The sequence below is a fragment of the Pristiophorus japonicus genome, chromosome 13 (assembly GCF_044704955.1).
Source record: "Pristiophorus japonicus isolate sPriJap1 chromosome 13, sPriJap1.hap1, whole genome shotgun sequence".
In the NCBI taxonomy this organism is placed as follows: domain Eukaryota; kingdom Metazoa; phylum Chordata; class Chondrichthyes; family Pristiophoridae; genus Pristiophorus; species Pristiophorus japonicus.
In genome coordinates this window covers 107,241,142-107,253,617 of record NC_091989.1, presented here as the reverse complement: position 1 = coordinate 107,253,617, position 12,476 = coordinate 107,241,142, and the positions used below count along the sequence as shown (strand labels likewise).

Genomic DNA, 12,476 nt, shown 5'->3' with positions numbered 1-12,476 from the left:
GATATCTCAGGGGAGTTGAGGGGCTGAAGGAGATTGCAGAGATAGAGAGGTGGCAAAGTCATGGAGGGATCTGAAAACAAGGATGAGAATTTTGAAATAGAGGCGTTGCTTAACCGGGAGCCAATGTAGGTCAACGAGCACTGGGGTGATGGGTGAAGGGGACAAGGTGCAAGCTAGAACATGGACACCCAAGAGTGGAAGGGAAGTGGAGGAAAAAATATGTAAGAAAATCTATAAAATGAGTGAATAGTAAAGTATTCTATAGTCACGTAAATAACAAAAGAAAAAACAGGGTAGATATAAGGGATGCACAAGATAGACTCACATGTAATGACAGCTAAAAGGCAGAAATATTGAATAATTACTTTGCCTCAGTATTTGCCAGGGGACATGACATTAAAAGAGATCAAAAAAGATATAAAGACATTTAAGATAGAAAGGTGGGAGAGATAATTGATAAACTAATCAAACTTAGAGAAGATAAAACCCTTGGTCCAAATGGATTGTACCCATGCATATCAAAAGAAGTTAGTGAATATAAAACAGAGACGCCATTACATATGTATAAAAATGTATTAGAATGTCAGAGGCTGACAGCTAACGTGATTCCTATGTTTAAAAAGGGAGAAAGAACAAGTCGAACTCCAAGTCCAATTAGCTTAACATTGGTGGTAGGAAAGATAATGGAATCTTTACTCAAAGATGTAATAGAAAAATATCTCGAAACCGGAAATATAATAAAGAATAGTCACCATGGATTTTAAAAGGGAAGGTCATGCGTGACCAATAAAATTATTTGAAGAGTAACAGAAACAGTAGACAAGGGTAATATCAAATGTAATTGGCAAATGAAATTCAACACAGATAAATGTGAGGGATTGCTGCTTCCTGCCGGCGATCGGATAAAAAAGTTTAAAAAGATGCCCACTTACCTGAACCTGCTGTGCCCACGAGAGATCTCTGTCCTGAGGCCTCCACTGATTGTGTGTCAGAGCGCGTGCACGTCGGGACGTCCGCAGGGCTGAAGCTGCAGTCACATGGCTCTGGGCAGCTAATCCAGGTAAAGTATATACTCATTCATAAAAATGGGGAAACCCCCCCCCCCCCCCAAACACCCAAAATACAAATAAAAAATAAAAATTACATCACATATTTTTATTAATTTAAATTAAAGTTATTTATGTATTGTAAAAAATATATTTTCCCCATTTAAAATGTAAAAAAAAATTATGGTTTAAAATAAACTTACTGTAGTGGGGAGCGGTTTTAACAATAAAATGTTAGTTTATTATGTTTTTGTGTATTTTAAAACTCTTACACCTGTAAAAGTAGGCTATGCGCCTGCTTTTATAAGGTGTAAGAGTTTTCAGGACATCCATTGGGCAAGATATGGGTAATTAACGCAATCTTGCCCATGCGAATGTCCTGGCTATGAAGATACGGAAGATCTGTCCTGCTCTAGCTTGACAGATCAGAAAAGCCGGTTTTCAGTGCATGCACATTGTGCTCTGAAAACCGGCTTTTGCGATGCCTTCCCGGGTCCGTACACACTCTGTATGGATACAGAGGCTGGAATTTCTGGGCCATTGCATTTTGGCAAGAAAAATAGGGAGGTCACATATTATTGGAAAGTAAGAATCTAAATGAGGTAGAGGAGCAAAGGGATCTTGGAGTACAAATACACAAATCACTAAATGTATTGACACAGGTTAACAAGGCCATAAAAAAAGCAAACCAAGCACTAAGATTTATTTCTAGTGGGATAGAATTGAAAAGTAGTGAAGCTATGCTAAACTTGTATCGAACCTTGGTCAGACCATATTTGGAGTACTGTGTGCAATTCTGGTCACCATATTATAAAAAGGATATAGAGGCACTGAAGAGGGTGCAGAGGAGATTTACAAGGATGTTACCAGAAATACGAGGTTACACATATCACATAACCATAGGGTTTTGTGATGCTGCATTCTCTCTTTTTATTTCAGATTCCAGCATCTGCAGTATTTTGCTTTTGTACATGTATATTCAAAAAGGAGTTATATGTAGTCCTTACTACTAGGGGGATCAAGGGGTATGGCGAGAAAGCAGGAATGGGGTACTGAAGTTGCATGTTCAGCCATGAACTCATTGAATGGCGGTGCAGGCTCAAAGGGCCAAATGGCCTACTCCTGCACCTATTTTCTATATTTCTATGGGCCCAAGTTTCCACATGATTTGCGCCTGATTTTTAGGAGCAACTGGTGGAGAATGGACTATCTTAGAATTTGCAATTCTCCACATTTTTTTTTCTGCAGTTCTGGTCAGGTAGAACTGTTCTACTTTGGAACGCCTGATTTGAAAGTTTCCACAGTGAAAATGTACTCCAAACTAAAGTAGAATGGAGCAAGTGAAGATTTTTGTAGAACTGAAAACACCTGTTCTACACATTTAAAAAATCAGGCGCAGGTTACAAATCAGGCGTCCAGAACGAGGGGCGGGGGGGGGCGGAAGGGAACTCATTAAATTCTACAATAAATCCTTATTTATACTTATACAAATATTATACAAATAAATCCAACCTGAATAAACATTTATAAGCAAAGAAAAGATTAAATAAACCATCTTCCGACCTGTGTGAAAGTGCTTCAGCCAGGAAGAATGGTGCAGCAAGCCTCACAAAACGAGGGAGCCGACCGAACGCGGGCGGGGGGGGGGGGGGAGGAGGGAGCCGACTGAACGCGGGGGGGGGTGGGGGGGGTGGGGAGGGAAGGGAAGGGAGCCGACGAACGCGCGGGGGAGGGGGGGGGGAAAGGGAAGGGAGCCGACGAACGCGGGGGGGGGGGGGGGGGTAGGGGAAGGGGGAGGGAGCCGACCGAACGCAGGCAGGAGGGAGGGAGCCGACCGAACGCGGGAGGGAGGGAGCCTACCAAATGCGGGGAGGTAGGGAGGGAGCCGACCGAACGCGGGGTTGGAGGGAGGGAGGGAGGGAGCCGACCGAACACCGGGGGCGGGGGGAAGGGAGAAGGCTGCAGGAAGCCTCAGAAATTGAGGAGCCATTTCCCGACGGCAAAAGAGGGAGGTCGTCGGGAAACGGCTGCCTCAACTTTCTGAGGCTCCCTGCACCCTTCTCACTGCTACAAGAAGCCTCTGTGCTGATGGCAATGTACTTTTATTAAAAAATGTTCAAAAACTAAACAGCTACAAAGAACTACAAAAATGGCCGAGTGCCAATGTTTTTTTCACACTGAGCATGCACGAACGCTCCAACGCGCACGTGTAGCGTTGCCGGCAGGAAAAAAATGAATTTAAATAGTACCCGCCCCCTCCCACTTACAAAATCGGCGCGAGTGTAGGCTCCGCCCCCCTGGGCGCCGCGCCAAACAGACAAGGAGCTGCAGAACGCTCCAGAATCGCTCGTTTTTTTTCCGGCGCCGGAGGGGCGCCCGTTTTTTATCATGTGGAAACTTGGGCCCTATGAAAGGATGAACAGGCTAGGTCTCTTTTCTCTTGAAAAAAGGCTGAGGGGTGACCTAATAGAGGTCTTTAAAATCATGAAAGGTTTTGATAAGAGTAGATAGGGAGAGATTGTTTCCACTTGTGGGGAAGAGCATAACTAGAGACCATCAAAATAAGATAATCACCAAGAAATCAAAATAGGGAATTCAGAAGAAACTTCTTTACCCAGAGATTGGTGAGAATGTAGAACTCGCTACCACAGGGAGTGGTTGAAGCGAATAGTATAGATGCATCTAAGGGGCGGTTAGATAAGCATATGAGGGAGAAGGGAATAGAGGGTTATGCTGATGGGGTTAGATGAGGAAAGACGGGAGGAGCCTCGAGTGGAACATAAACACCAGTATGGACTAGTTGGGCCGAATGGCCTGTTTCTGTGCTACATATCCTATGCAATCTTATGTAATGTGGTAGATGTATATATTTGGACTTCAAAAGGCTTTCAATAAGGTACCACATAATAGACTCATGAATAAGGTCAGAACATGTGGAGTTAGAGGAAAAGTCGCTGAATTTATAGCAGGCTGGCTATAATACAGAAAACAGAAAATAGGAGTTAAGGGTACTTACTCAGACTGGCAAAAGGTGGAAAGTGGTGTTCCACAAGGATCGGCGCTGGGACGACTATTGTTCTCTATTTACATAAAGGATTTGGACTCCGGAATTGGAAAAAGACTTGCAATTAAAAGGCTTTCACGACCTTAGGACGCCTTAAACCGCTTTACAGCCAATTAAGTACTTTTGAAGTGTAGTCACTGTTGTAATGTAGGAAACACGGCAGCCAATTTGTGCACAGCAAACTCCCACAAACAGCAATGTGACAACGACCAGATACTCTATTTTTGTGATGTTGATTGAGTTATAAATATTGGTCAGAACAGCGGAGAAAACTTCCCTGCTTTTCTTCGAAAATAGTTCCATGGGATCTTTTATGTTCAGCTGAGAGGGCAGAGGCGAGAGTGCTACCAACGGAGTCAATTTTAATATTTGCAGACAACATAAAATTGGGGAGTATAGTTAATATTGAGGAGGACTGTGACAAAATACAAAAAGACATTAATAAACTTGCAGAATGGGCCTGTAATTGGCAAATAAATTTCAATACAGATAAATGTAAGGTAGTGCATTTTGGTAGGACGAATAAGGAGGCCACATACTTCTTGGAAAATAAGAGTTTAAATGGGGTAGAGGAGCAAAGGAATCTAGGGGTACAGATACACAAATCGCTAAAAATAGCAACACAGGTTAATAACGCCATTAAAAAAACACAGCACTGTGGTGCATTTATAGAGTGATATAATTGAAAAGCTATGTTAAACTTGGAGAACCTTGGTGAGATCACACTTGGAGTACTGTACACAGTCTGGTCTCCATATTATAAAAAGGATATCGAGGCATTAGGTGAGGTGAAAAAATGTTTTACCAGGATGATACCAGATTTGAGAGGTTATACCTATCAGGAAAGATTGAACAGGATGGAGCTCTTTTCTCTTGAAAAGAGAAGGCTGAGGGATGACCTGATGGAGGTCTTTAACATTATGAAAGGGTGGTTAGGGTAGATGTAGAGAAGATGTTTCCACTTGTGGAGGAAGCCAAAATTAGGGACCATAAATATAAGATAATCACGAAAAAATCCAATAGGAAATTTAGGTGAAACCTCTTTATCCAGAGTTCTGACAAAGGGTCATCGATCTGAGACGTTAACTCTGTTTCTCTCTCCACAAATGCTGCTTGACATGCTGAGTATTTCCAGCATTTTCTTTTTATATTTCAGATTTCCAGCATCTGCAGTATTTTGCTTTTGTTATCCAGAGTTTGGTTAGAATGTGGAACTCGCTACCAGTTGAGGCGAATAGCATAGATGCATTTAAGGGGAAGCTAGATAAACATATGAAGGAGAAATAAATAGTAGGATATGCTGAGAGGGCTAGATGAAGAGGGGTGGAAGGAGGATTGTGTGGAGCATAAATTAGTATGGACCAATTGGGTCAAATGGCTTGCTTCTATGCTGTACATTCTATATAAGTCTCTTACCTTGGCTCAGTTTAACGAGCCCTGTAATAATAAGAATGGCAAGACTAATGAATTTGGCGAATGTGAACACATCCTGGATTCTGGTTGCCCATCTCACATGGGCACAGTTTATAAAAGTAAGCAAACCTGGGTATAAAGAAGTACAAGTAGGTAACACTGGAGCAACTGCGGGGTTTTCAATACATTTATATTCAAGTTATTACTTGATGTATTGATCTCAATGCATCCAGTTTGATTACATCAGGTGTTGATTACACAATTACACTGTCACTGGAAAGTTTCTCCTTATTTACTGTATCTATACCTTTCATGATTTTGAATCCCTCAATTAAATCTCCTCTTAATCTTCTCTGCTCTAAGTAGCACAATCCCAGCTACTCCAATCTCTCCACATAACTGAAGTCCCACATCCCTGGTATCATTCCTGTAAACCTTTTCCGCATCCTCTCTATGGTCTTGTGGTGGACACAATACTCCAGCTGGGGTCTAACCAGTGATTTTAAAAGGTTAAGCAAAACGTTCTTGCTTTTCTACTCTATGCTTCCGTTTATAAAACCAAGGATCCCATATGCGTTTTGTCCTGCCACCTTCAAAGATTTGTGTACGTACACTCCCTCTCTGTTCCTGCACCCCCTTTAAAATTGTACCATTTAGTTTATACTGCCTCTCCTCATTCTTCCTACCAAAATGCATCACTGCATACTTCTCTGCGTTAAATTACACCTGCCATGTGTCTGCCCATTTCTCCAGTCTCTGTATGTCCCCCTCATCACTGTTTACTACATTTCTGAGTTTCGTGTCATCGGCAAACTTTGAAATTATGCCCTGTATACCTAAGTCCAGGTCATTGATATATATCAAAACAGGCTGTGCTCCTAATACTGACCCCTGGGGGACACCATTGTATACTTCTCTCCAGTCTGAAAATTAACCCTTCATCACAACTTTGTGCCCTTTAGCCAATTATGTATTTATGCTGCCACTGGCCCCTTAATCCCATGAGGTTCAATTTTGCTAACAGGTTTATTATGTAGTACTTTATCAAACACCTTTTGAATGTCCAAATACATATCAACTGCACTACCTTCATCAACCCTCTCTGTTACTTCATCAAAGAACACAATCAAGTTAATAATAATAATAAGATAATAATTGAGAGGGACATAGGTATGACAAAGACCAGAGTAATAGATTAGAGAAAAGCTGACTTTGAGGAGCTGAGAATAGCACTTGGGAAAGTAAAATGGACAACAATATTGGCTAACCATGATGTTCAACAGAGTCCAGGAAAAATATAGTCCACTCATAAACAAGAATCTAGGGAAGAGATAGCAGAGGCATTACTACACATATTTAGTAATTCATTAATGCCAAAAGATTGGCGGATAGCTAACGTAATACCTCTATTTAAGAAGGGAGATAGAACACGTCCGGGGAACTATAGGCCAGTCAGCTTAACATCGGTGGTAGGAAAAATAATGGAATCCCAACTGAAGGAAAAAAATAAAACATCTAGAAATGAAAAATATAAGTCAGCAGGGATTACAAAGGGTAAACTCTTGCTTGACCAACCTAATTGAATTTTTTGAAGAGGTATCAGAGTCGACAAGGGTAATGTAGTACATGTAATTTATCTAGATTTTCAAAAGGCTTCCATTAATAGACTGATGAATAAGGTCAGGATGCTAGTTGGCTTCAAGACAGAAAGCAGAGAGTAGGGGCAAAGGGTAGCTATTCAGAGTGGCAGAAGGTGGGAAGTGGTGTTCCACAAGAAGCAATACTGGGACCATAGTTGTTCACAATTTATATTAACGATTTAGACTTTGGAATCAAAAACACAATTTCTAAATTTGTGGACGATTACCAAATTGGGGTGGGGGGAGGGGAGGGGGGAGGGGGAATAGCCAATCCTGAAGAGGACTGCAACAAATTACAAGACATTAATAAACTTGCAGAATGGGCATATAATTGGCAAATTAAATTCAACAGATAAATATGAGGTATTACATTTTGGTAAGAAAAATAGGGAGGTTGCCTATTACTTGGAAAATAAGAATCTAAATGGGGTAGAGGAACAAAGGGATCTAGGAGCAGAAATACACAAATCACTAAAAGTATTGACAGAGGTTAACAAGGCCATAAAAAAGCAAACCAAGCACTGAGGTTTACTTCAGAGGAATAGAATTGAAAAGTAGTGACGTTATGCTAAACCTGTATTGAACCTTGGTTAGATCACACTTGGACGTCATATTATAAAAAGGATATAGAGACACTGGAGAGATATTTTTCCAAGTAACAAGTAATTTTGTCTCAGATTATTATCTCTAAAGCTTTCCCTACCACCGTTAGGCTGACAGGCCTGTAGTTGCCGGGTTTATCGCTCTCCCTTTTTTTGAACAGGGGTGTTCCATTTGCAATTCTCCAGTGCTCTGGCACCACCCCCATATCCAAGGAGGATTGAAAGATTGTGGCCAGAGCCTCTGCTATCTCCACACTTACTTCCTCCAGCAACCTAGGATGCATCCCATCCAGACAGGGTAACTTTTCTAATTCTGGCACTGCTAACCTTTTAAGTACTTCCTCTTTATCAATTTTATCCCATCCAATTTCTCTATTACCTTCTCCTTTACTGTGAATGTAGCAGCATCTTCTTTTTTAGTGAATACAGATGTAAAGTACTAACTTCATAACTCAGTCATGCCCTGTCTTCACAAGATCTCCATTTTTATCCCAAATTGGCCCCATTCTTCCTTTTACTATTTACGTTTATAAAATACTTCTGGGTTAACTTTTATGTTACCCACTAATCTATTCTCATACACTTTCTTTGCCTCTCTTACTTTCTTTTCCAGTTCTGCTTTGGACTTTCTGTATTCAGCTTGGTTCTCTACTGAATTATGAATATAACATTTATCATAAGCATCTCTTTTTCTGTTTCATTTTAATCTCTATGGGCTAGATTTTCCACTTTTGTGTATATCGCCCAAAAATGGGCGGTATTTCCGGCATGGGCGGTAAAAATGGGTTTTCAGATCGCCGACTTCTCGCCCATTCTCAAAACCTCTAGTCTCCATTTTTGAAATTGGGTGTTACCGCGAGCTATATGAAATGGGCGGTAGCGTTAAATCTCTTTGACCTTCTGCCTAAAGTGTCGCCGTCCTTAGCAACGGCATGGCAACGCTCGATTCCCGCGATTCAGGAGGTCAAGGGTCATCATGACATGCGCAGAAGAGAAGACCGAGAGAGAGAGGGACTGAAGGCGTGTGGCTGTGGTGTGTGCTTGTTTGGCTGTTGTGGGAGGCACAAGGGAGATTCACCAGCAGCAAAAAGCCTACTAAGCACCAAGAACATAGTTGGCACTGAGTATTTGTCCGACAAATAATATATAACATGGAAGGGATGGAGGAGACCCTGGAGCTGGTAGCCAGGAATACTGGCGGCAGAGGGCTCCCAGTGGTCCCGGAGCGTGGCACTGCACCCCAAGGTGCCGCACCCCCATTGCCAACAACACATCAGAGCCAGCAGCAACCTCGGGACCGTCCTTTCCCATATCCATCTAAGCAGCGGTTCAGCTGTCATCCCCCCGCCCCACCCAATGAAGCATCGCCTGAGTAGCTCCTCGGCTATGCGGCTTGGAGTCAGTAGGGGAAGGGGTAGAGGTGGGGAGGAGAAGCAGGGGGAAGGTTGGTTTTTACAGAAATACTTTTGATTTCAGACAAATGTTCGGTTTAAATGTTTTTTATTTAACAAAATCTTGTTGCGCATTGTCTCAGATAGCTGCACCGTTACACGCTGGTGATTCCTTAACATCAAAGGGTAGAATTATACTTAACTTCAATCAAATTAAACTTTAACTGTCAGCAAAGTGATGCACACCATTGATGTATGACCTGCACACCCAGCAGTGTGTCAGCCTTGTAAATACCATCAACGTTCTTTCAAGCAAAGCGTTTATTGATGAACTCCTGACGTAAGAGTCTTGCAGCTATCATGCCACCATGGGTCCTTTCATACGGTCTACAGGGGGGCGGGGCATGGCTTCAGCATCACCTTGATTGTTCAGGTTGATGTCAGCATCCACCTCCTCGTCCTCCTCTTCCTCTCTGCTGAGGTGGACTGTCAGACTCTTCTGGCAATTCTTGTCCCCTCTTGATAGCCAAGTTGTGTAGCATGGAGCACATCACCACGAATTGAGCTACCTGCTCAAGGTGGTATTGGAGCTTGCCTCCTGAGTGGTCCAGGCATTTAAAGCGCTGCTTAAGCACTCCAATGGTTTTCTCCACAATATTGCGAGTGGCTTTGTGGCTCTCATTGTATTGCCTCTCCTCTCGGCTTCGGTGTGGGTGTCACGCGGGGGGCGGGGGGAGGGGCGCGGGTGCAGCGGAAATCAGCCAAGTGGCGAGGCCATATCCTTTGTCACCAAACATCCAGCATTGACCTTGTGCTGATTGTTAAATAAGTCAGATACAGTGCTCTCACACAGGATGTGAGCAACATGGATGCTGCCCGGAAATTGAGCATTCACTGCCATAATAATTTGCTGGTGGTCGACAACGAGTTGCACATTCAGGAAGTGGAATCCCTTGCGGTTCCTGAAAACCTCTGTATCCTGAAAAGGTGCCCGCATCTTGCTCCCTGCATCTTGGGGAAGTCTGGAGAATCCTAGAGCCCTCTCAGTCTGTGCCTCCCTGGTCATAGGGAAGCTGATCAAGTCCATCCTGCGTGCGTACAGGGCTTCAGTGACCTGTCTAATGCAGCAATGTGTGGCATGCTGAGACAGATCGCAAATGTCGCCAGCTGAGGCCTGAAAAGAACGACAATGCCGCGGTGACTTTGACCTCGACGGATAGTGCAGTACTGATGGTGCTGGCAGGCTGCACATCTCCCCTTATGAGCTGGCATATCTCAGCAATAACCTCTTTATGGAAGCGCAGTCTCAGAAGGCAGGTGGTGTCGGACAAGTTGAGTTAAGACTGCTTCTCACTGTACTTGCGGGGAGGGGAGGGGGGTGTGCGTAACGTCTGGTCCTCCTCATCAGTCTGGCCCATCTTACATTGGGCCCATAATGCTGTGGAGCGTACCTTCGGCCATCTCGAGTCTGCAGTATGTAATTGGTCATCAAGAGAGGGTGAGAAAGGACAGGCTACATTGCAATAGCTATCTGGTTTCCATCGATTGGTCACAAAGAATGAATGTCCCGATGAAGACACCTATTAAATTCCAATCATTCACATTATGATAAAGATGTTTGTTCAGATGTTCACACCACCTCCAAACACTTCCAGAGTACATCCGACCTCCCCCGAGGTTGAAGCAGAGCAGCCTTTTAAATGATGCGACATGTGATTTAGAACATGGCGTCCATAACGCTGTGAGTAGTTCCGGTTAGTTCCACTTTTTCCAGGCGGTTTTTGGGCGAGTGATATTGTGGGCGATGTGTGAGCGAGGTGGTGAAAGTGACGCTGGGTGATCTCCTGTGCGATAGTTTCGGCAAATATGATCTTTACGACAAAATAAAGTGGGTGGTCGATATTATTAAATCTCGGCGTTAATTCCGTGTGGAAGCTAACGCTAGGCGATATTATGGACATTGGGATTGCCCATTCTGATGATTCTGCCCAAAAAAAGTGGGCGGGCAGTATTATTTTTTCCCTGCGTTACGCACATGTGGAAAGTAACGCTTGCCGATAAGTATCCGAAAAATGCCCGTCAGTTTCCATTTTGTGGCTAAATGGGCGATATCTGGGCATTATATGTCATTTCAGCGGTAAAATGGATGTTAAGTAGATGTTAAGCATGCAAAAAAAGTGGAAAATCTAGCCCTATAACTTTAACATGAGAATTAGGAGCAGGAGTAGGCCATACGAAACATCAAGCCTGCTCTGCCATTCAATAAGATCATGGCTGATCTTCAACCTGAACTCCACTTTCCTGTTCGATCTCCATATCCCTTGATGCCCCTAGAGTCCAAAAATCTATCTATCTCAGCCTTGAATATACTCAACGACTCAGCACCCACAGCCCTTTGGGGTAGAGAATTCCGAAAATTCACAACTCTCTGAGTGAAGAAACTCCTCCTCATCTCAATCTTAAATAGCCGCCCTTATGCCTATGCCTCCTGGTACTAAACTCTCTGGCCAGGGGAAAGGATCTCTCAGCATCTACCCTGTCAATCACCCTCAGAATCTTATATGTTTCAATGAGATCACCTCTCATTCTTCTAAACTCCAGGGAGTATAGGGCCAATCTACTCAATCTCTCCTCATAGGGCAACCCTCTCATCCCAGGGATCAATCTAGTGAACCTTCGTTGCACCATCTCTAAGGCACGTATGTCCTTTCTCAGATAAGGAGACCACACTGTACACAATATTCCAGGTGTAGTCTAACCAAAGTCCTGTACAATTGTAGTATGACTTTCTTACTCTTGTACTCCAACCCCCTTGCGATAAAGGCCAACATGCCATTTGCCTTCCTAATTGCTTGCTACACCTGATTGTTAATTTTCTGTGTTTCCTGTATGAAGATACCTAATCTCTCTCAACATCAACATTTAACAGTTTCTCACCATTTAAAAAATATTCTGTTTTTCTATTCTTCCTACCAAAGTGAATAACTTCACCTTTCCTCACATTATACTCCATCTGCCACCTTATTGCCCACTCACTTAACCTGTCTATGTCCTTTTTCAGGCTCTTTGTGTCCTCCTCACATCTTACTTTTCCACCTAGCTTTGTATCGTCAGTAAACTTGAATACACTGCACTTAGTCCCTTCATCTAAGTCATTTAGATTGTAAAAAGCTGAGGGGCAAGCACTGTCCCTTACGGCACCCCACTGGTTACAGCCTGCCAACTGGAAAATGACCCGTTTATCCCTACTTTCTGTTTTCTGTTCGTTAACCAATCCTCTATCCATGCTAATATATTACCCCCAACCCCTTGAGCCCTTA

At 43.1% G+C, this 12,476-nt stretch overlaps 1 protein-coding gene across 1 annotated transcript in view; it reads right to left on the bottom strand.

The window, feature by feature from the left end:
• Nucleotides 1-12,476, bottom strand: part of LOC139278745 (Y+L amino acid transporter 2-like) — a 121,979-nt gene that overhangs the window by 73,218 nt on the left and 36,285 nt on the right. Inside the window, exon 3 of the mRNA XM_070897838.1 lies at nucleotides 5,527-5,652. Within this exon, the coding sequence (XP_070753939.1) occupies nucleotides 5,527-5,652 (126 nt within the window). The remainder of the gene's footprint in view (nucleotides 1-5,526; nucleotides 5,653-12,476) is intronic.